The following is a 26270-nucleotide window of genomic DNA, read 5'->3' as shown; positions in this document are numbered from 1 at the left end:
TGACTTTAAGATGGAATAGAAAAATATATGCTAAAATTTTACTGGAAAAGGAAAAGAACATTTCAAAATTGATCATTTAAAAGAATGCACATAATTATTGAATAATTACTAATTTGTTGGCTTTTTTGTCATTTTAGTAATCAGAAAGCTGAAGTAATTGGTTCACTATCGTTTTCAGTATTTTTATCATTGATTTCGACCGAAAGAATGATGTTCCTGACGTAATTTTTGCAGGATCGTATATAGTGTCACTTTGTAGGAAATTTGGCTAGACATTTCTAGTTTTTGAAGTTATTATCCAAGAAATAACTATGAAGAAGTAAAAAAGTATCAGTCGGCTTTGCCGACAGAGATATACCCTCAGCGTATGTGAATTGGAACTTTCAAATGTATTTAGGGTCTTTTCAGAATTTTGTGGCACTTTTTGGACATTTGAACTTGCCGACAAAAGTGTAGATTAGGATTAAAGATCAAAAGTTTGATGGATCTTATTTTGAGAGTCATATCTTTTCGATAGATATCGCGCCCACTAGTCATTTCAGTGGGTTATCGTACACCTGTTGGACCAGTATGCCAGGAAGCAAGGACTTGTCCACGGAAAACATAATACGGCTGACATCATCGGTATAAATTTCCAAAGGATCTACGAACAGGCCTTAAACTGCACTTGGACACAAATGTTGAACTTTTGTGGGGGAGGTATCCTAAGCGGAGGACCGATATGGCCATTTTAGAAGTTAAACTAAGTTTGGCCACATTTTGGACCAAATCGGTCAATCAGTTCGAGAGTTATTGTGCTATCCAACTACTACATAGGGGGTTTTTTCAACTTTGGTGCTGTTTTCCCAAGAAGTATGGACTTGCCACTGAAAAACTTTTACCGTTGTAACTGAGACAGCGATTGCAAGTTGCTTCAACAGAAATCAAAGTTAGTCAAGAGCAGGTCTTAAAGTGAACTTATCCGAAATTTTGTGTGGGGGGTACCCGAAAGAATGACAAATATATTCCACATTCAAACCTGCTCTATATCTGGTAGATATATTAGTATGCGTAAAGTATGGACCAAATCGGTTACTCCCTTCAAGAGTTATAGTGCGCACAAATTTTCCGAACATTTTCGAACTTTTGTGGGGGAGGTACCGGAAAGAGTGGACCGATATAACCCATCTTCGAACTTAAAGTGTATGAAAGTGTATATACCCTCGTTAGCATAAATGCTGAGGGTATAAAAATCAATAACGGTTATGTCTAGAGTACGTACAAACAATTTGATGATAGTATATGGAAAGTCCTGTATTAGCCAAGCTAGCCCCATATTAGAATAGCCTTTAACGTCGTTGCCATAACAGAGGAAAAACTCAGGGCATAGAACAACATTTTTTTTTCAATTTTCGTTGGGACTTATTTGTAGAAAAAATGTTCACAATCTCTTGATCATGTTTGCTTTTGTAAAAACTAAAATTTCAACACACATCGTTGCCATTCAAGCCCTAATAATACCTACCGATACAATTAAAGCATAAATTAACACAAATAATATTAATGGAGGGCATTCTCGATACCCTCCACCATGGCAAACAGAGTATATGAAGTTTGTTTTTTCGTTTGTAACGCATTGAAGTATTCATTTGGGACCTTATCAAGTATATCTATTCTTGATCGGGGTAAAATTATGAGGTCGGTACCTCCCGATTTTCGGTATTTTGAACGTTATGGCCTCAATATTCCACCGAAATGGCTGAAATTTGGTATCTAGAATTCGTTGGGGGTACTTAAACTATCCCTTTAAATTTGTCGGTATAGGTCCATACCTTCATATAGCCCCATGGAAAGGTACCTCCCGATTTTTCGTATTTTAAAGGTTGTGTCTTAAATATTCCACCAAAATGGCTGAAATTTGGTATTTAGTCTTCAATGTGGTATAAAACTGTTCGCCACAAATATGTCTGTACAGGTCCACGCTTTCATATTGCCCCATTTCTGATTGTGACGTCAATATCCAGCCGAAATGGCTGAAATTCGTTATTTCTTCTTTCAAGAGTTATAAAATATTCCAGAAGAGTATTATCAGTATAGGTCCACGTCTTCCTATATCCCCATAGAGGCGTACTTCTTGATTTTCGGTATTTTTTAAGTTTTAACCACATTCTCTTACCGAAATATAGGAAATTTGGTATTTAGTCTTCTTTGAGCCTAAAAACTTTCCGTCAGAAATTTGTCGGTATCGATCGACGTTTTGAAATAGCCCCCATAGAATGGTGCCTCACATTGTTTTACCGAAATTGCTGAAATTTAGTATTAAGTCTTCTTCATACACGAAAGGAAACGAATTATTCCATTTTACTTCAATTCAACTTGTGGTGGAGGGTATAACAATTCGGCCCGGCCGAACTTAACGCCGTTCTTACTTGTTTTTGGTGTAGTCCCCCATGTAACGGTACCCTCCGGATTTTAGGTATTTTGAAGATTTTACATATATTTTCTGGCCGAACTAGGTATAGTTTGGCAATTAGGTCTCCCAATGGGCAATAAACTTGTTTCTTTTTCACTAAAAATTATGGTCATGGATCCATGTTTTGATATAACCTTCATATAACAGTACCGTTCGAATTGAGGTACTTTGACACGTATAGATACTTTTTCAGACCGAAAGGTTTGGAATTTGGCACTTAGGGTTCCTAGGGATAAAGAACCTCCTCCAATAAAAATTATGTGCATAGGTCAACGTATTGGTATAGCTACCATATAATGGTACCGCCCGATATCGGGTATTTGGACAGAAACTCCTCCATTGTCCACGTTTTGGTATATCCCTTATATAACGGTGCCGCCCGATTACTGGTATTTTGACATCCTTAGCTACATTTTCGGGCACCGCCCGATTTCTAGAATTTGGCTCTTGAAATCCGGTTTCAATAATTTGGACGTTTTTAGCTACATTTTCAGACAGAAGTAGCTATAATTTAGCATTTCAGGTTTGTTTGTGGTCAGAACACATCTGAATGGACCCGATTTCAGCATAAACGGCATGGACTTGCTGGAATTTAGTGTTCAAAGTATTCAAAAAACTTCTCTAGACATAGGTAAATTTTTCGTCATAGTCCCTACCTGCAGAGAAAAAATATTGTTCGCTTTTGTTGGAACAACAAAATCTATTTTTGTTCCAACAATTAATTTGTTTTGTTCAAGCACTGCAATTGCATTCTCCAAGCATACGTAACAAAAACAACTTGCGAAATTCCTCAATATTGTAAAAATCATTGACAATACCTATGGTAGTAACTATCATACTCTAGAATTTTTACAAAATCATTGTCAGCCCAGAAAACCTGTTACTGAAATTTTTGATTTGATCGTATATAATTATCATATACACTTTCCACATAACGTTGGTATAAATGTCACGTATAATTTGTAACGTGACAAAATCTTCACGTACATAATTCAACAACAACTACCTTTACCATACCGAACCAGCCATTCAATAGGCAGTAGTCACTACATTACATCTGTTTACATGTTGTGTTCTAAGATGTAACCCAACGGAGAATTCAATTCCAGTGTAGTTTCGCCGTTACAATTTTAACGCACACTGTGAATAATTCTCATTTACTCTGTACTCCAGGCCACTAAAGTATTTCAGTTTTACTTGAGAATGGTGAGCTTACTACTGCAGGGAGTTTGCTACACTGGCTGGAACACAAGGTTGCTCTAAGTCCGCCAACTTACGCCTCGGTGCCTAGTGTTGGGAATACTTTTTGAGAGCTACCCATTAAGTTGTGGTGGCTGATACATACACAGGGCCTTCGGGTCAGCTGTTCCACTGGGCCTTCGGGTCAGCAGTTCCACAGGGCCTTCGGGTCAGCTGTTCCACTGGGCCTTCGGGTCAGCAGTTCCACAGGGCCTTCGGGTCAGCTGTTCCACTGGGCCTTCGGGTCAGCAGTTCCACAGGACCTTCGGGTCAGCTGTTCCACAGGGCCTTCGGGTCAGCTGTTCCACTGGGCCTTCGGGTCAGCAGTTCCACAGGACCTTCGGGTCAGCTGTTCCACTGGGCCTTCGGGTCAGCAGTTCCACAGGGCCTTCGGGTCAGCTGTTCCATAGGGCATTCGTACCAGCTGTTCCACAGGGCCTTCGGGTCAGCTGTTTCGTACTAAGTAGCGCATGGTAGATACTAGATCGTAGCCTAGACTAACTCCCGAACATCAACAGCCGAGCGCCAAAGCCGACATTCATTGTACTCCCGAACATCAACAGCCGAGCGCCGAAGCCGACATTCATCGTACTCTCGAACATCAACAGCCGAGCGCCGAAGCCGACATTCATCGTACTCCCGAACATCAACAGCCGAGCACCGAAGCCGAACGTCATCGTACTCCCGAACATCAACAGCCGAGCGCCGAAGCCGACATTCATCGTACTCCGGAACATCAACAGCCGAGCGCCGAAGCCGAACTTCATCGTACTCCCGAACATCAACATCCGAGCGCCGAAGCCGACATTCACCGTACTCCCGATCATCTGTAGCCGAACACCGAATTCATCGTCTTCCCGATCATCTGTAGCCGAACACCGAATTTATCGTCATCCCGATCATCTGTAGCCGAACACCGAATTCCTCGTCTTCCCGATCATCTGTAGCCGAACACCAAACACAAACAACACCGTTTCCCTCGTAGAAGAAGCCGATAACTCAACACGAGCTCCTCAGCTGCCAAATCCCAGCGAGTCTGCATAATCCAACGCCAACTATTAATCTAAATATATATATACCATTGAATTCATTCTTATCGTATTTGAACACAAGTAGATTGTAAATTAGTATTTATTCAATAAATCCCCGATTTAGCCCCCAGGAAAGGGAGAATACTAGTCTTCTCATTTCGTAAGGTTTAGTGGGTCCTTATGGAGACCCCGGACGCGACTGAGCTTACCCCAGCCGACGACAAAACCACGTTACAAATTTTATGAGCATTGACAAACACTACAAGTGGCCAGGTTTCCTCCAAGGAACTACCCCAACATAAGATATATGAAAACAAAACACAGATTAAGACCAAAAACAACTTCTCAGATTGTGGCGTAACTCAACTATCAAAACACAAAGAAGAATGAGAAAGAAGAAACAAATAAAAACAAGATCATGGTGTACATACACAAAAAAAGAACAAAGATTAAATAATAAACAAAGATAAGAGGAACTCATACAAAGGCAACTCACCAAAATTGTTTTTGTTTTTACACCCCGGCATCGAATACCGTGAGAAGAGAATAAAATTGTCGAAGTAAAATATAATATTGTCCAGCAGACAAAAACTATTTTTGGATATGACAACAACTATTGTTGTATATGACAAAAACAATTGTTGTAATAAAACCAAAACGATTGTTGGACTCACAATACTATATGCGGAATCTAACAAGATCTTTACAATACATATTTTTCTCTTCAATATTGTTGGATTCATCATATTTTTTTCTTTGTGTGTATACGAGTATACCGATACCTTTCGATTTTAGGTATTTGGAAGTTATTATCCATATTTCTGCCATAAATTGGTTGTAATTTGTCATTTATGATTCCCAATGGTCTTCATTTCCAATTCGAGACATAGGTCCATGGTCCATGTTTTGTTTTTCAAGTTTTTTATCTATATTTTCGACGAAATTTATGGTTCCAAGTGGTTGAAAACTTGTACACCAAAAATTGTGGACATTGACCCATGTTGTGGTATAGCCCCCATATACAAGTTCGAAGATGGATTACATCGGACAACTCCTTCAAGGATATAATATTTTGAATAATGTTTTTAGTGGCCTGAAAAATCTAGACAAAGTAAAATTGTTGCTGGGCACGTTAACTATCGAGAACAAAGGTTTCAAGATGGACAATGTCGTCTGATTCCTACAGATTTCTCTCCTATTTAGTCAAAAGCCTCTTCTCGGAACGTGTTGACATTTTAATAACATTTTAATAAATCGTGATCGTGAGTATAACAATATATTTTTCCTAGGGGACGCCGATACCCGAGCTCATATTATTATGTTATGGAATAGATTAATCCTTTTGAAGGTCCCTCTGCTAAGCACCTTGTATCCACGATACTTTAATTCTTTGCTCCCTGTCTCATTTCCCAACACATGACATGACACAACTATGCACTGTTGTCACATTAAGATAAAGTCTGCCTGTGGACAAAAGTTCAAAGGAAACAATTTAGCCCTTTTGCTTTAGTCATACTGATGGAAAGACTAGCTGAAATAGCAACATTCAACCATTGCTGACGTAGTAGTAACGGTAATTGTAGTAGTTGCCGTTTTTTGAAGTACCATCTTTTACGAATGACATAAAAAGTATACTTTATGACAATGGAACTATATTCTTGTTGTTGTTGGCTACTGCCATTCTTAACAAAAGAAAAACAAACAAGAAAAAATGGCAACAATATACCTCGTTAAACTCATACTCCAGAGAATGGTGTTATACAATTACTTTGCCAGTGGCTTTAAGATTGGACTTTGAGAGAAGATGCAAGGCGGATTACTCAAAAGCAGAAGAAACTTCAATATACATAAATGTTGGGGGCAAACAGAAATAAGGGAACAGTCAACAGGCTGAGAGTCATTTGTGGTAATACACACAGTTTTAGCGTAGGGAAATCTCTTCCTTTTTTTGTTGAAGGGATTGTTTCTGTTACGGTTTTACTAGACTTGGAAATGAGGAGGAAACACAATGTTTTTTTGTATACAGGTTATTCACATTCGTTAACGTTGTATGAATCTGTTACCCTTATTCTATCATTTCGAAAGGATATTATGAAAGTATTAAAGTAAAGGGGTTGACGATAGCTGTGGAAAGTGCTACTCTTCTGGATATGTGTGTATATTGGGGTTACAAACTTTTTTATTTTTAAAAATATATAACAAATGCCTCCGAAACGTTTCGGTGCGAAATCTTTCTGTAAGCGTTACTGATGTGGTATTTTGCCTTAAAAATTGTTTTTCCCTAATGTACATACGTGTATAAGTGTCTCCGTTTTGCGTTTTTACATAATGTGAAAAAAAAAACTGTAGTTAAAGATGTGACTACAAGGAATTGTGGTAAAACCTTTCTAATAAGAACAATTACAACAGCAACAACAAAAGATAGAAATGAATTTATAGCTAAATTTTTGATGGTGAAGGTAAATAAGGAAATACAGTATAATCTCGATAATCCGGACACCACATGTTTCGGCGGTGTTCGGATTATCGAATTGTTGCGACCATTTTAAGATCAGAAGCAGGTTCCCTGACTACCAAATTTAATTTATTTATATTCCTCCAGCGTAATTTAGGTTTCTTTTGCTGGTTACTTTTGTCATCTAAAACTTCTCCTGGTGTATATTTATGCATAGTTGTTTAAGGACCCAGCAAAATGTTCGATGCCAAAGATGCCATTCAATCATGGGTGCAAGTTACCTGGCATGTCATCTTTTTAGCATCATCATCGATGAATTTTATATGAGCGTGGACCCCAAAAGATGCTATTCATTTTTGGATCAAAAGAATGTCATTTACACCAATGCTTTGACATGTCACTTTCACCAATGCTTTGGTATGTCATTTTCACCAACCCTTTGCAATAACATTATCATTACGACGAGCGTTTCAACAACGTTTTTGTGATTTCGTGTCTCCGAATTGTAAATAATTAATCTTATATATTTAGAAAAATACGCATAAATAAAAACACAAAATTCATCTCTATTGGATCGATGGAATGGGTTAAAGTGCTGATGAAAAGATCGGATCCTTCACGACTTCCTTTACATGGGTTCAAATGCTGATGAAAAGATCCCATCTTTCACGGTTTCCTTTGCATTGGTTCAAATGCTAATGAAAAGATCGGATCTTTCACGACTTCGTTTGAACCAATGCAAAAGACTCCGTGAAATCACGTCATCGCATGGAACCCCTTCCTCCTAATTTTGCTGGGGATATAAACTTTGTAGCCCGTGTACATACAGATATTGATTTCCCTTGTCCATGGGACATGAGCCTCTTATGGCTTCGATGGAACTTCAGAATTCAAATGCACTCCACTCCATATTGACTGTATAACTGAGTTGACAGTGGATATCTAGTAAGTCCAGATTTGGACTGAGAACTTCAAAAAAAACTTACATTTTCTTATTTATACACCAATTTCTATTGCTAAGAACGAAAACGTCAATGAAATAAATACGACTCTAATGCTCAAGATATGAAAAAATATTGATGTCCGGATTATCGAGGTAAAAAAATATGTGATGTCCGGATTACCGAGTCTACAAAGTAAAAAAAATTAGTGCCCGGATTACCGCGTTGTCCGGATTATCGAGACTATACTGTATATGCAAGAAGGACAGTCTGAAAATGTAGATAAAACCCTCAAAATACCTAAAATCAGGCGGTACCGTTATATGGGGGCTACACGAAAACTGCAGATAAAAGACACATCTTTCCAAAATTTCACCGTCATTACTATTCTTTCTGGATGCTTAGAGTGGTTATCGCAGACGGCCGGACGGACAGACACGAAAAGATGGACTCGGAATTTTACCTATGGTAAAAATCAAAAGTGTTTTACAATCGATGAATCCGAGTTTCACCCTTTCAGAATTCGCGAACTGTTAACATATACTATATGAAATTCTTTAAAATGAACGGTTTTAGGTATGAACCCGTTAGCCTAATGGCAAAAATTAAGTTAATATCTTCAACGGAGGTATCATTATATGGGGGCTATACCAAAACCCTAGAATATCAAATATCAGGTAGTTCGATAAAACGATACCTTCAAAATACGTAAAATCGGGAGGTACCGTTAAATTGAGGATACATCAAAACATGGACCTATGGTGACAATTGTTTGTGGACAAATTGATTGGCCTCTGGGAATTTCAAAGCCCATATTCGAACTTGGCTTACCTATGAAACAAAATACAACCTGTTGCAACAATATAGCGTTCTAGCTCAGTTATTGCGGGCGCTGGAGTGATTACAACAGACGGTTATGACTACATAGATCGACTCAGAATATTACCCTAATTAAGAATATATACTTCATATACATATGCCGGAATTCCATAATTCCCTAATTTTGAACGTTGAAGGCCCTCTTAATAAATTAATCAGCACCAGCAGTGGTAACAAATTCAGAACTAACACGAAGCTCTTAAACTGCACTTAAGTGATATTGTTTACAGTTTTGTGGCGAAGGTGCGAAAAAAATGGGCCCACATAGTTTACATAGTTTTGGGTCAACCGTAGAATACTCGTCAAAGGTAGTAGCTAAAAAGTGCCGCGCGTTCACCTATAAGAACGATATCCACGATATCACTCTAGCATCCACAAAAACTAAGATAAATCTCAGAAATTTTGGACAAAGTTTTAGTATAACCTCAAACTTTTCCACCAACAATTGTCGACATAGGTCAGCGTTTTGGAATAGCTCCCAAATAACGGTACCACCCGATTTCAAGTATTTTAATATTTGTCGCCAAATTTTCTAACCGAATTTATTTATTTATTTTTTATATAGGTTATTACTTTTTTTATAAACAAGAATGAGTTCCATTTGTACTTTATATTGTACTCCAAGTTCTAATTGGTAATAGTAGTTTTTCCCTTCGCATTATCATCAGGTTAATTTATAAACGTTAGTATGACCTGGGGACGATAAATGACGATATATCTACCACAACGAGTATACACCACACACTGCGGCAGCACCATCATTATCACACTCCAGTCGACTCATTTCAATTCTCATAATCATCATCATTATATTCAACGTAGCCATGACTAGGGGGCATCGGTACGAAAATGTTCCGTGAAAATCTAGTATGTGAGCCAGTAATATTTTGAGTTTTACAAATAACAATGTAAGAAGTTTTCATGCCACACATAAGTACACGCACATTTCAGTGGAGGTCGTATGTGAACCATGTGTGTAATAATGTATTTTGCAGCAAACAGTGGCTTCACATGGAAAATAGAACGATTAATAGGAAAAGATCATTTGTAAAGAAATGACAATTGGAAAAGAAATGTCATCACCAAAACAATCGACATTATCCTTAATGATATATGTATGTGATAGATAAGCTATGTTATGACTTAGTGCAATTCCTCCATCTGAGGAATATGAAAATATGTGTTGCAAATTCTATTGCCGCAATGTTCAATGTTGCGATATGATCAGCAGCAGGAAAAAGATCCAAATTGACACACATTCCCTGCACACACGATATGCTGCTTCTTTTAACTGTCCAGCTTAACCAATGTTTTAGCTTTTTCTTGACCAGCCTTTTTATACCCTCAGCCTTTAGGCTAAAGAGGGTATTTACACTTTGATACGACCAAAAATGTGCCTCATCGAAATAATGGTTTTAGACCCCAAGTATGTTTGTACGATATCCGTTTCAGACAATTTTGAGTAGATCTAGCAATGTCCGTCCGTCTGTCTGTCTGTCCGTCTGTCTGTCTGTCTGGCTGGCTGGTGCGCACGATAACTCTCGAACGGATCAATCGATTCGGTTCAAATTTTGGGTATCGAAATATTTTGTCCAGATTCGATTTAAGTTCGAAGATGGGCCATATAGGTCCACTCCTTCAGGTACCTCCCCCACAAATGTTCAAAAATTGTCGCAAAACTTGTGCGCACGATAACTCTTGTAGGGAATAACCGATTTGGTCCATACTTTGCACATCGTGTAATTTCTACCAAACTTAGATGAGGTTCCAATATGGACTCAATCGGTCCACTACTTCGGGTACCTCCCTCACAAAATTTCGGAAAAGTTCAGTTTAGGACCTGGTCTCGAATCGCTTTGTTTTTTGTTTACGCAAGTTGTATTCGCTGTCCTCTATACGACGCTGTAAGTTTCATTAGGGGCAAGTCCATACTTCCTGAGAAAATAGCCTGAAAGTTACAAAAAACCCTATAACACCGTGTGTAGGGGTTGGAGCGCAAGATAACTCTCGAACGGATCTGCCGATTCGGTCCATAATTTGGCTTTCGTAATATTTTGCCCAAACATAGTTCAAGTTCAAAGATGGATTATATCGGTCCACTCCTTCCGGTACCTCCCCTACAAAAGTTCGAAAATGTTCGGAAAATTTGTGAGTACGATAACTCTTGAAGGAAGTAACCGTTTTGTTCCATACTTTGCACATTATGAAATTTCTACCAAACTTAGATGAGGTTCCAATATGGACTCAATCGGTCCACTACTTCGAGTACCTCCCACACAAAATTTCGGAAAAGTTCAGTTTAGGACCTTCTCTAGAATCGCCATGGTTTTTGTTGTAACATCTTGTATTCACTGTCCCCTATACGAAGGTACAAGTTTCCTCAGGGGCAAGTCCATACTTCCTGAAAAAATAGCCCGAAGGGTGTAAAAACCCCCTATTGCACCCCCATTGTCTATGTCGGTCCATTACTTTAACTATCTTTTCCGCAAAATTTTTGAACTTTAATCCTAATCAACATTTTTGTGGGTTCATACGACCAAAATTTTGAAACCCCCTAAATACATACGTTTTTTGTGAAAAAAGTGTTTCAATTTGCACATGCTGAGGGTATATCTCTGTCGGCAAAGCCGACTGATACTTTTTTACTTGTTTTGTGCCACATCGAATCATATGTAATTTATTATAACAAATATTATTTCCTTGACGACCCACTGTATACAGTGTTACATATGTGTCCCATTCCACGTTCTTTCATTCATATTCGAGTATTTGCGGTAATGAGTCTCTAAAGTAGTCAAGTCGAGTCATTCAATGAAGTCGAGACACAATCAAAATGACACTGCTTTGCTAGCGACTTCATATATTCAGTGAACCACCACTAACTACGTTGGCACTGTCACTGTGAATGTGGTTTTAAGCAGAGACTTTATTAGTCGTTAAAGTGCCGTAGTGCTAATACCACGTTACACTTCAACATACACAACCATAGCTGCAACAACTGTCATATTTTAGAGGGGGTGCTACTAAAATAATTTTTTGTATATCACGGCAAAGTAAATAGTTGATGTTTATTGGTGACATAATAAGCGCAATTTATGGTTGTTGTAAAAAGAAATCATAACAAGTAAGAAAGGGTTGTGGACATGGATTTTCCACGAAATAATATAAAATTATCTAATAAAAATATTACAATATCTTGTGTTAAATTACGATATTCATATAGAAAAAATCGGACAGAAGGTATGTTATTGGAAACTGTTAATAGCTGAAAATATAAAGCAAAGAAACCCTGAGAATTATCGCCGTGTCCGAACGACGTGTGTTAAAGACTCCACATTACACTGAGGGGTATTGTGCCGCCGTTGAAGATGTAATGTTTCCCCGCCTGTGAATCGAACGCGAGCATTTAACATACAAGGTGGGCATGCACCACGGTGACAGAATCACAGATAGACATGTTATAATTACGTACAATCAGGGAAAATTTTTCATTATTCCATTAAAATCCTTTTTTTTTGTTGCATCAAATCGCTCCTTCTCTATATAGATAAACTTTTAAATGGTTCACTGCTTAAAGGCCCGTCGAATCACACAGCCTAAGATGAAATCGAGAAATCATCTAAAAGATCGTTACATTCATCTCGCTGCTAACACAACGAACTCCACTGTAAAATATTCTGAACTAAAATGGAACAATTAGTTTTCTTTCTTTCCACAATTTAAGGTGGAAGTATTTTATAACCACGGATACCCCAAATGCCTAAATTATATAAAAATTTACTCAATCGGCCAAAAATGTACCTAAAATACTCAAAACACCTAAAGCCGGTAAAAATTTTAGGTAAATCCTAAAATACCGAAAACCGGGGGCTATACAAAATAGAAAAATAAATAAATACATACATACATAAATAAATAAATTTTTATAAATAAAATTCAAATGTCGTTCGTTGGCAGTGGCATCAGTTGAGAACCGCTGGACCGATTTTGATAATTCTTATTTTGAAATGTACGTCATAACCAACTTAGGTTTTTATGCAAAGAAACTTTTACCACGCCCACTTTTATAAATTTTCAATTTTAATATTTTCTACAAAAACTACTGAACTGATTGTCAGGGAATGTACAGGGATGGCCCGCGATGAAAATCGGCTGCATATTTTTTTGATATTTAAAAAAAACGTTACATTTTCAGTAATAACGAATGTATCGGTTTGAAAATTTACGAATTAATCTAGAATATATGTACTTCTTTTGTGTCCAAACACCCGACCACGACTAATTTGTTAAATATGTTATAAAACTAATTTCATGTTTTGTCCGGTTAAACTGATTTCATGTTTTGTCCAGTTAAAGCTGCGCTGGTTTGAATCGATGTGTGAGAGATCTCATTGTCATGGGGCACAACGATTCGTTTTCTCTTTTTCGTTTTTCGAATTTCTCTAAAGGCTTCAAACAAACGTCGCTCAAGGGGAACAGTTGTCACTTGACCAATTTTGCCGAAGAAACAGGCGACCATTTGCTTCGAAGTGCTTCTTCCACGAAGAACATTCGTTGGATTTGACTCATCTTCCAAAACCCACACGTTCGATTTCTGTTTTGTTTCGGGCTCGTACACATAGACTTCTAAACTGGTGGCCTGTAACCTATTTGGTCATACTTTATATATAAATATATGGTAATATTCAAAAAAGTTTTTCAATCGTTGAAGTTGAGGTTCACCATTTAATAAGTCGCGAACTGTTAGTATATTTTATAATATATGAATATATTTATATTAATTGAAGTGTTTTAGCCACGATCTCATAATATGGACCATAACAAATAATTTTCGTGGAAGCTGCGTTGGTGGTAATATAAAAAATGGGAAAAATGTGTTGAAGTAAACAAGTTTTTTTGTGTTCTTTTTTGATTTCTGGCCAAACCACGCAAACTTCGAACCTGTGCCCAAAGAAAGAACTAAAGAATACCTCTTGGGCAACATGGTTCTAGTGTATGACTTTTCGATATATACAAGGCATCCCCCTAAAATCGATGCTGACATTTTGAAGTTTTGATTTCAGTGTTTTTCGAATTTTTCTTATAATTAGAGGGTGCAACTAGATAATAATCCAAACTAGTTAATAGGATTGTAGAACTCGCGATTCCACGTCGTTCGATGTATATCTCATGAGTGTGCTCCGTACAGCTTCCTAGTAATAGGAGTCCAAAGGCGTAAATTTGCTTTGAAATATACAACTGTCGTACAGGTACCCCTGAACCCCGCGTGATTATAGTTTTTTTACGTGCTAATAATAAGCTCTAATAAGCTCTTCCGCGTTCGAATCCATCCACTAAAACGCCGGATATATATACCTTGAAAGTAGGAAAATTTGCAAATATATATTTTGACAATTCCGCTAATTGAACCGCAATTTTCTTTGATTATTTTTACATAAATGTAATCCTATATACGCGATTATAATATTTGCCAAAAAGGTGTGTCACAAAATACAAAGATTCAGGAGTAACATCCCTATTTATCCCAAAATAGAATGCGGTGGCACATCCGCAGTTCTTGACGAATCTGTCTAAAATAATTCATATTGACGTATTTTTAATAGGGGGCCATTGAAATCGGATGCACCTTATAATCATATGCACATCGCGTAATTTTTGCCCACTTGAAGGTTTTTTGAATAGTAAGATGCAACTGATGGCACACATTGGCCGCTCAATGAAACATTGGAAAATCCATGCATATTGATAGACATGGACTCCTTGTATCCGAAAAGCACATGCACCTCAACTGATTTAAACCAATTCGCGAAATATACGGTTTTTAACTTCTATGTTTTTTCTTTGATTGTAATTTCAATATTACTCTCTACTTCTTATTTCTATTGCTTATCACAGAAAGCAAATATACTTTCACGATGACTAATTACTTTTCTTGTAGAAGTTTAAGCAAAATACTTCAGGACTTGGATGGAAATTTAGCGAAATAATAGAATAACTCCCAACATTTATTTTTCAAATTTTTCGCATTTAACCAAAAATATATTTTTGAAATAATTTCCAACAATAAGTTTCCGTTCTTTGTTGTTGCTGTAATATGCAAGTTATAAACGCGATCTTTATAATTTTGGTCTCACATTTTTCTACGCGTTGTCTAGATTCTGTACGTATTTTTAAATTATTTTTTATAGACATTTTTTGGACTCTGAGTTAGAATAAATAATATTTACTCCAAGATTTCTTCAATATTGTTTGATTTTCCGCGAAAATAAAAATAAATTTAGCAACTATTTTAGCATTTACGGATAGATATCAAATGCTGTTAACGATTCATATATACACGTTCTTATTACAACACAATAGGGATTTTTAAATATTTTTTCTTTATAAGAGAGTAAAACCCCATATAACTTTTGAGTGCAGCATCCAAGTTTGTGAACGCGAACAGATTTGAAACCACAATTTTTTTCGTTTTTTAGTTTTTAATTTTTTTTCTATGTAATTGTAAAGGAAATTTGAAATTTACCATATATAATTGTTCCACAAACATCCCACAAGGGACGAGGGGGACTTTTCTCATATCAATGAGTGCACCCCGATTCATATTAGCTCAATGATATGGGACCTACAGTTTATCGCCGAGTCCGAACGGCGTGTCTAAGACACCACTTTTGTAGAGAAGTTTTACATGGCTGAAATACTCAGGGAATGCCGCCAACATTACTGAGGGGTATTTTGCCACCGTTGAAAAGTATTTTGATGTTGCATGGCCGGGGAATCGAACCCACGACCTTAAGCGTGCAAGGAGGGTGTGCATATCATTGCACCACGGTGGCACCCAACAACAAATTGGACAAAGTATTACGAGATTGAAAGTTTGGACCAAAAAATCAGTTGCTCCGTTTATGAGATGTCGCTCGTTTCATTTTAGCGAATATTTTTGAACTTTAGTGGGGGAGGAATTGGAAGGAATGGACTGATAAGTACCATCTTCCAAATTTGTCTAAGATTTGCAGAAATATTACGGTATGTAAGGTTTGGTTCAAAAGTTGTCTTGCGCATCAGCCACAACACATGGTGGCCGTAGGGGTTTTTTAAAGCATTCATGTAATTTTCTTAGGAAATATGGACATGTCTCTTAAGAAACATGCACCGTCGTTATGGGGGCTGCAAATTCAGGTTGTTGCAGAAAAATCAAAGCGATTCGAGAGCAGGGGGCTAGGCAACATCAAATTTTCAACGGTGGCAAAATACCCCTCAGTAATGTTGGCGACATATCCTGAGTATTTCAGCCATGTAAAACTTCTGTACAAGTGGTGTCTAAGGACACGCCGTTCGGACTCGGCGATAAACTGTAGGTCCCATATCATTGAGCTAATATGAATCGGGGTGCACTCATTGATATGAGAGTAGTCTCCCCTCTCCCGCCTGGGATGTTTGTGGAACAATTATTATAATACTTTGTCCAAATTTAGTTTATGTTCAAAAATGGGCCATATCGGTATACTCCTTAGGGTACCTTTCTCACAAAAGTTCAATACTTTTGTTTAAGTCGATTTTAAGGTCTGTTCGAACAGACCTTAAGGTGCTCCTTGTGGTCCTATTTACAGTGGTATTATATTTTTAGTGGACAAGTCCATACTCTCTGACATAATGGTCCAAAAGCTATAAATTATACGGTGGCCAACTGAAATGACTGGTGGTCTTGATATCTATCGAAAGAAATGACTTCCTGTAATCTTCATAAAATATGTTGCAAATGAAAAGCTTTCGCCACAAAACCTGCGTTACATTTTTAGCAACGTTTAGGAACATATATGTATATGCTATAATATGACATCATACCATTCAAAATTTCGCAGAACCATAACATTAATAAATTCACAAAATATATGAATTTTTCATTTCAATTTACATAAACTTGGCTTATGACCGTTAGATGGGCAATGTATTGCCTTTCTACAAATTCAGTTTTTACTTTTAAGTGGCAATTTTCTTTTCACTTTTTTGCGTGTTTTCATTTTATTTCATTCTTTTCCTACAAAGTTTTAAAGGACGAGTTGCCTCTTCTTCTTCTTTACTCGTCGAAAAATGTTATGTACTGTATTTTTATTATATCCATTTTATTTTACCTTTGACTGACATTCAGTGAGTTTTACCTGATGAATTTAATGGTTGAATTAAAAAGGAATATAGAATCATGAGCCAGCCAGCTTCTTGCCATGAAGGCATTCTCTCATCATGGCAAATGTTGTTGTAGGTTGTCAAAATTTAGGTTAACATAAGTCTGCTGTTTGTTTATTTTTCTTTTGCTCTTCCTCTTGTGTCCTCTTCTGTTCTGTGAATATTAAGCCATGGAAGTGGTTGGCTGCACTTCTGTTTGGCTTTGGTTAAAATACGACAGAATATTTATGACAAGTTCTTGCCAAGAGCTGGAATGAGTGTGGCGTTGTGACGAAAGTCAGTTTAGGTTTGTCAGGTATTCCTATTTCAAATGTTCTAACCATTTTCCTGACGACATATCTGCTGTTGACAGAAAAGCGTTTTTATGGAAATGCTTTAGTCAATACTTTTCGTTTCAATTTGACATCTACTTGTTTTCTGTTTGGTTGTTTGTCAAAAAAATGTGTTATTGAAAAAATGTCATTCATTATATCTGAATTAAGCTTAAGATAACTCAATTGAAAAGAAATAAAAAATGTGTGAAAATTATTTTCTCTAAGGAGGTTTGTTACATAATGCTTCTTCAGCATTTTTCATCTTTTTGAAAAGATGTTGCTAAATTTTGATGGAAAGGCAAACATGTATACCCGCCTACATATACACGGAGAAAAAATGCAGCAAACAAATAATATGTTTGTGAGCAAACATATAATATGTTTAAATCCAAACAAATAATATGTTTGGATCCAAGCCTATTATTTCTTTGCTGCATTTTTTTTCACTTTGCAAAAAAATATGATAAATTTCAAATTTCCTTTACAATACCATTGAAAAAAATTTTAAAAAAAATTTGGCAAGCTCATCCGCGATTTTTGGTACATGGGTTACGAAAAAATCGTGGTTTCAAATTTGTTCGTATTCATAAAGTTGGATGCTGCGCTCAAATATTATTGGGGGTTTTAATCTCTTATAAAGAAAAAAATATTTAAAAATTCTCCTTTTCTTGTAATAAGAAAATTTATACATAAATCGTTAACAGCATTTGATACCTATCCATAGATGCTAAAATATTTGCTAAATTTATTTTTATTTTCGCGGAAAATCAAAAAATAATAAATAAATCTAGGAGTAAATTTTAGTTATTCTACCTCAGAGTCCATAAAAAGCTCTAAAAAATAAATGAAAAATACGTACAGAATCTAGACAACGCGTAGAAAAATGTGAAACCAAAATTATAAAAATTGGGTTTATAACTTGCATATTACTGCAAAAACAAGTAAACAAATGCTATAGTCGGACGGGGCCGACCATCTGATACCCTACACCACTACCCCTGCAATAAGCTACAAGCACATCAAAATTCCTTTATTTAACAAATAAACTTATTGTAAGAAATAACTTTGTGGATTCTACCGTGTCCTAAGACTCCACTTGTAAAGAAGTTATTCATGCCTGAAATAATCAGGAAATGTCGCCAACATTAATGAGGGGTATTTTGCCACCATTAAAAATTGTTTGTTGCCTGACCGGAAAAAATGGTATTTAATTATACGTCAGGAGGCTGTGGGAGGCTGGGTGCCTTCGCCTTCTCCAAAATTAATATTAAAAAAAATTGTACCGACATCTACACCGAGTACATTTTGCAAAAAGTGTCTAAGTGACCCCATGCTGCAGTATATGTATAAAAATGGGGATTTCTGTATCATGATACAGACATTTTGTAGCATGAGAGGAAACTGTTTTTCTCTACAAAAAACCCACTATGTATTACGGAGTAGGTCCGTTATCTAGCAAACACCTTATCACAATTTGCATCAGGGGAAGCGTCAGTAGCTCTTTTTTCATATGTAGGCTAATTTGTCGTACTCAGGACAGTTTGTCATACGGCCATGTGTTCTTTACACAGACTTGAAAAAAGCACTTTGCAAAAAAAAAAAAAAAAAATGGAATTTACTTGTGAACACTTTCGTCCTATAATTTTTCACAAATTTCGACATGGATAATGACGGCAAGAGTGCATAGATGAAATTAAATCTGTGTATATCGACAAAGGGTCATTCTATATCACGATGAAAAACTGGCTTAATAAATTCAATCGACACTCGCAAAAAAACGAAGGTCGTGAGGAAAAAATTAAGCCGTGTGTGAACGGATAATGCAAAATCGCCATGTTATATACCGTGAGATAGTGGCATTCTTGGGAATTTCATCCGCCGTGTGGCGACTATACGGCTTGAGACATGTATGACGGTTAATTCTGAGTTTTACACTAACGTTTGTTTACCTGAAGTCTCCTGAGAAATTCGAGAAACGAACAGGAGAAATCGAATCGTTCTGAACCATGGCAATGCGAGCTCTCACACATCGATTCAAACCAGCGCACTGTACAGAAAAAAGGCGTGTTTTGTTTTGGAGTTGTCTCAATCAAGCCACTGAAAACGACCCATCACATGGTCGCATGCCAAACTGTCCAAAGTACGCTTAGGCTAAAAACTTTCCAAAAAAAAGTCAAATGGCCAGGAGGGTTTTTAGTGCCCCTCGTATGCCCTTCAGGAATAAAAATATGGACCAAAATTAAATTTTTATATCTTTCATACAAAAGTAATGGTCCATTTAACGCGCTAAATAATATCAGATCATCGTCCAAAATTGTAGGCATCTTCCTTGACCTAAACTCATACCTCGTGCAAAATTTCGTGACTATTGAGCTATAATTGCGAACTCTAGCGGCTTTACGATTACACTACAAACAAATAACTGTATATATTAGACTGTAGCTCTGTTAGCTGTCCTCTTACATCAACATAATTGACATCAATGGAAAAGTCGAGATATCGTCTTCCAATTATAACTCATGTGGGCGAAATGTGTCTTCCAGATATAAAGATTTAAACTGTATATTAACATTTTTCACAATTTTCACACAAAAGTTATGGTCCATTTAACCTTCTAAATATTATCTGATCATCATCTCAACTTGCAAGCTTCTTCTTTGTCATATACTCTTAGCTTATTTAAAATTTGGATCGGACTATTATTGTGTCCTACAGAGACGCTTCAAAATTGGATAAAAATTATGTTTTTGGTCCATTTCACTCGCTAAATATTTCGCGGTGTTACATGCATTTTTCCCAAAACAAACTATCCACATAGTGGTGTAGGGTATAAAAAGGACGAAAACTTTTTGTTGGAAATTATTTCATGTCTATTATTTCGATGAGGCATATTTGTGATCCATCAACGTGCCGCAAGACTGAGTGTATAAAAATATCGTCCTAAATACTATAGTCCTAGAGCTCATTTAAACAAAGAGTGTCACATCTAAAAAACAGTTTTGAAAAAATGCTTTTAAAGTTGCCGACTGTAATTGTTTTGCAAAGAGTTAGCCAGATATCGGTTCTAAATTTTAGTGCAAGATTAAGCACGTTTAGGTGCCTCATAAATTCAAAACAAATTCCTAGTAAATGCTTCATGTTGAGTTTTAGCGATATCTACAGTTATTTGACAAAAGATAAAGTAGAAGTCGTAAAAAAAATAAAAATTCCAACTCAGAAAACGCATTTTTGAGTTATTACACTCTTTGAGTAAATCGCTCAGGCATATACATATGTGACATTTGCTATGCAACAAAACACTTTAAATGAATATACATTGTTTACTCACCCCTTCACGGCCACCTGGGTCTCCTTTGGCTCCTTTAGGTCCAATATCTCCTTTTGGTCCCGGTAATCCGGGACGTCCCTACATTGATAAAAGAAATAAAAATTTGTAACTGTAAATTTATAACATACAAATTTATATTAAGAACCGTGGAAATGTAAGATAGTAATTTACCACCACTTCATATCTAGCAAAATAGTCGGTGGGCTAAGAGTGAGTTACGGTATTTCATCACAATAAATCAAATATATTGGTACCGCAAATTCTTACCTCCATAGTCCATACATGACAGACTATCGCAAAATTAATTTAGAAGACTAAAAAGTACAAAAAGAGAGCAAATAAAGCGTAGCTTTTTTCATCCTTTTACATATTTCAAATTAGGCTTATTTTCCACGGTTCTTCAACTGCACTAGAAAACACAAATTATAATCAATTTAATTAATTCACTTACCGCATGTCCAATTTCACCCATAACACCTGGTTTGCCCGGAGGTCCGATTGGTCCAGCTGTTCCCGGTTTGCCGCGACGACCACGCATACCTTTGTCACCCTTCTCACCCTTGGTACCATTCATTGCCATGCCTTCGAAACCACCAGCGAAAAAGGCCTGTCCTGGCGGACCTTCTGGTCCACGATCACCTTTCGGTCCTGTCAAGCCACGCAAACCTTTTTCGCCTTTGTCGCCCTTACTGCCAGGCAGGCCGGTCAAACCGATTGAACCAGCTGGACCAGGCTCACCGTTCAAACCGGGTGCACCATCGTAACCGGCAGGACCCCGTGGTCCCATTGGACCTGGTGGACCAGCCGGGCAAGTACATTGTGTTGTATTTTGTAAGCCATACGGTGTATCGGCGTAGACAATTTGACCAGGTGGTCCCATGGGTCCCATGGGTCCAATCTCACCGGGTAGACCGCGATCACCTTTTAAACCTGGAGCACCAGGTGATCCGCTTATACCCGGTATGCCGGGTTGTCCTGGTTCACCTTTAACACCTGCAGGACCATGAGGACCGGTATGACCCTGTAAGTATAAAAAAAAATTATCTAGTTTATCGAACTCCCAAAAATGTATTTAAAACATGGAAATTCGAGTGAATATTATTAAAAATTAACAAGTAAAAAAGCGTTAAGTTCGGCCGGGCCGAACTTTTCATACCCTCCACCATAAAATATTCATTCCTGTCCCCAGCTTTAAGTGAGTACGTTAAAATGTCAGATAATGTACATAAAATGCTTCATTCGGGAGGCCTTTTTTATGGTGCCTATATGGTGCCTACGTACGGTTAAACATTTTAAGTAAAATCCTCAAAGTACCGAAAATTGGGAAGTATCGTTATATTGGGGCTATGTTGAAAATTGTTGATGCTGATGTGTGGTGACCACTACAACCTTCAAATGTCAAATTACAGTTAGTTCTGTTAAAAATTGTAGCTAAAATTGCCAAATTACTGAAAATTGGGAGGTACCGTTACATGGGAGCTATATCCGAACATGGACCTATGTTGACAATTTTAATGGAGAGGTGTTGTGACCACTAAGAACTTCAAATGTCAAATTACTGCTAGTTCGGTTTAATATTGTAGCTAAAATCATCAAATTACTGAAAATCGGGAGGTACCGTTATATGGGGGCTTTCTTGACAATTTTTGGTGGAGAGGTGTGGTGACCAATAAGAATTTCAAATGTCAAATGTTCAAATTACAGATAATTCGGTTAAAACTTGTTGGTAAAATTCTCAAAATACCTGAAATCGGGCGGTAACGTTATATGGGGGCTATTCCAAAACATGGACCTATGTCCACTAGTTATATAAGTTTATTGACATTTAAGAACCCTAAATGTCAGTTGATAGCTAAATCGGTCTGAAAATGTAGATAAAAACGTCAAAATGCCGTAAATCGGGGGTACCGTTATATGGGGGCTATACCAAAACGTGGACCTAGGTCCACAACTTTTGTTATATAAGTTTAGTTACACTTAAGAACCCTAAATGTCAAATTATAGCTATATCGGTCTGAAAATGTAGCTAAAAACGTCAAAATACCGTAAATCGGGGGGTACCGTTATATGGGGGCTATACCAAAACGTGGACCTATGTCCACAAGTTTTGTCACATAAGTTTATTGACATTTAAGAACTTCAAATGTCAAATTATAGCTTCATCGGTCTGAAAATGTAGCTAAAAACGTCAAAATACCGTAAATCGGGGGGTACCGTTATATGGGGGCTATACCAAAACGTGGACCTATGTCCACAACTTTTGTTATATAAGTTTATTGATACTTAAGAACCCTAAATGTCAAATTATAGCTACATCGGTCTGAAAATGTAGCTAAAAACGTCAAAATACCGCAAATCGGGGGGTACCGTTATATGGGGGCTATAGCAAAACGTGGACCTATGTCGACAACTTCTAATATATAAGTTTATTAACACTTAAGAACCCTAAATGTCAAATTATAGCTAAATCGGTCCAAAAATGTAGCTAAAAACGTCAAAATACCGCAAATCGGGGGGTACCGTTATATGGGGGCTATACCAAAACGTGGACCGATATAGCCCATCATCGAACTTGACCTGCCTGCAAACAAAAGACGCATTTCCCAAAATTTCAGCGTCCTATCTCCATTTTTGTGGATGCTAGAGTGATTACCACAGACGGACGGACGGACGGACGTGCTCAGATCGACTTAGAATTTTACCCTGATCAAGAATATATATACTTTATAGGGTCGCAAATGAGTATTTCAATGCGTTACAAACGGAAAAACAAACTTAATATACCCTCCATACTATGGTGGAGGGTATAAAAATAAAATAATAAATCATTACCTACGTTAAAAATGCGAGTATGACTTGGTTAATTGGCTTTAATAAACCTCTTTATATGTACACCGATAACTGGCGTGGCAATAATGAACATACGCATATACATTTTAAATCATCCTCAAGGGTTTTAATAACATATTTTCAGTTTTATATACTCTTTTTGTAATTATGTGGATTTGTATCGATTGACCTTACTTTTGCATGGTGGGAATGCGAAAGTTATATACAAAATAACCACCTTTATATCCTTATCACTAAGTCGGAGAGATGAATCAATGTACATAAACTTGTTTGGCAATATTAACTTTATAAAATGTCGGTGCTTACCTCAGCTAACAAAAACATTTTAACCGCATTAGCTTTGCATAACCTTTTTCAAATACCCTTCAAATAACACATATAAGCCAATATTACCACACAAACATGAATATGTAAACATAAAAGGCGTTATCAAGAAGAGTGATTTGTTTTAATAATATGAAGAATTGAAAATCAAGCAGTTCAGTTGTACTGTCCTAAAATTACATTAGTATATATTTAAAATAGCTCTATTTTACTCAATTAAGGGCAATTTTTAAAGTAACTTTGAATTTTTGGAATATACCATATATAACAGTACCGCTTGATTTCAGGTACTTTGTAAATATTATCTAAGTTTCCGGCCCAAATTGGATGTAATTTTCCATTTTGGGTTCTAAGTGGTCTAACAACTTCTCCACCAAAAATTGTGAACATATTGCGTTTAATTGAGCTTATCTATCTAGATAAATGGGCTCAAAGGCCACCTGTTTTTAGACAGATTGGATCAAAGGTCATCTATCATTAGGTAGATGGACTCGTTGGATAGTTGGTCAAAGGCCATCTATCGTTGGATAGATGGGCTCAAAGGCCATGTATCGTTAGATAGATGGGCTCAAAGGCCATCCATCGTTGGATAGATGGGCTCAAAGGCCATGTATCGTTAGATAGATGGGCTCAAAGGCCATCTATCGTTGGATAGATGGGCTCAAAGGCCACCAGCCCATACATATATCGTTAGGTAGATTGGCTATATATCGTTAGATAGATGGGCTCAAAGGGTATGTGTCGTTAGATATATGGGCTCAAAGATCATCTATCGTTGGATAGATGGGCTCAAAGGTCATCTATCGTTGGATAGATGGGCTCAAAGGTCATCTATCGTTGGATAGATGGGCTCAAAGGTCATCTATCGTTGGATAGATGGGCCCAAAGGCTATATATCGTTAGATAGATGGGCTCAAAGGCCATGTATCGTTAGATAGATGAGCTCAAAGGGTATGTATCGTTAGAGAGATGGGCTCAAAGGCCATGTATCGTTAGATAGATGGGCTCAAAGTTCATCTATCGTTGAATAGATGGGCTCAAAGACCATCAGGCCATCTATCGTTAGATAGATGGGCTCAAAGGTCATCTATCGTTGTATAGATGGGCTCAAAGGCCATCAGACCTTATATCGTTAGGTAGATGGGCTCACAGGCTATATATCGTTTGATAGATGGACTCAAGGGGCATGTATAGTTAGATAGATGGGCTCAAAGGCCATGTATCGTTAGAAAGATGGGCTCAAAGGCAATGTATGGTTAGATAGATGGGCTCAAAGGCCATGTATCGTTAGATAGATGGGCTCAAAGGGCACGTATCGTTAGATAGAAGGGCTCAAAGGTTATGTATCGTTAGATAAATGGGCTCAAAGGTCATCTATCATTGGATAGATGGACTCGAAGAACTCAAAGGCCATCTATCTTTAGATAGTTGGGCTCAAAGGCCATCAGGCCATATATCATCAGACCATATATCGGCGGGTGCCACCGTGGTGCAAGGGTATGCACGACCGCCTTGCACGCAGAAACATTTTTCAACGGTGGCACAATACCCCTCAGTAATGTTGGCGACATTTCCTGAGTATTTCAGCCTTGAAAAACTTCTCCAAAATTGGTGTCTTAGGACACGCCGTTCGGACTCGGCGATAAACAGTAGGTCCCATATCATTGAGCTAAAACATGAATCGGGGTGCACTCATTTATATGAGAGAAGTCTCCCTTGTCCCGTATGGGATGTTGTGGAACAATGGTGGTTAGTAGATGGGCTCAAAGGGCAAGTATCGTTAGATAGATGGGCTCAAAGGCCAAGTATGGTTAGATAGATGGGCTCAAAGGCCATCAGGCTATCTATCGTTAGATAGATGGGCTCAAAGGGCATGTATCGTTAGATAGATGGGCTCAAAGGTCATGTATCGTTAGATAAATGGGCTTAAAGGTCATCTATCGTTGGACAAATGGGCACAAAGGTCATCTATCGTTGTATAAATGGGCTAAAAGGTCATCTATCGTTGGATAGATGGACTCGAAGGACTCAAAGGCCATCTATCCTTAGATAGTTGGGCTCAAAGGCCATCAGGCCATATATCGTTAGATAGATGGGCTCAAAGGGTAAGTATCGTTAGATAGATGGGCTCAAAGGGCATGTATCGTTAGACAGATGGGCTCAAAGGCCGTTTATGTTTCGAAATGGCCAAAAAAAACTTCTTCACCAACAATTATTGACATACCACGTCCAAGTTTTTTTCATTCCGAATTGAATGTAATTTGCCATTTAAGTCT

At 37.4% G+C, this 26270-nt stretch overlaps 1 protein-coding gene across 21 annotated transcripts in view; it reads right to left on the bottom strand.

Moving 5' to 3' along the window:
* LOC141404308 (uncharacterized) overlaps window positions 1–26270 on the bottom strand; it is a 1008861-nt gene that overhangs the window by 245125 nt on the left and 737466 nt on the right. For all 21 annotated transcript variants that reach the window (XM_073987798.1, XM_073987800.1, XM_073987780.1 and 18 more), the window contains 2 exons: window positions 21272–21841; window positions 20821–20898 (listed from right to left, as the gene is read on the bottom strand). In XM_073987798.1, the coding sequence (XP_073843899.1) occupies window positions 20821–20898; window positions 21272–21841 (648 nt within the window). The remainder of the gene's footprint in view (window positions 1–20820; window positions 20899–21271; window positions 21842–26270) is intronic.

This window comes from Musca autumnalis, unplaced genomic scaffold (genome assembly GCF_047663935.1).
Source record: "Musca autumnalis isolate F117 unplaced genomic scaffold, ASM4766393v1 scaffold_4, whole genome shotgun sequence".
Classification (NCBI taxonomy): Eukaryota; Metazoa; Arthropoda; class Insecta; order Diptera; family Muscidae; genus Musca; species Musca autumnalis.
Note: the sequence above shows the minus strand (reverse complement) of the source record. Positions and strands in the feature narration are given on the sequence as shown.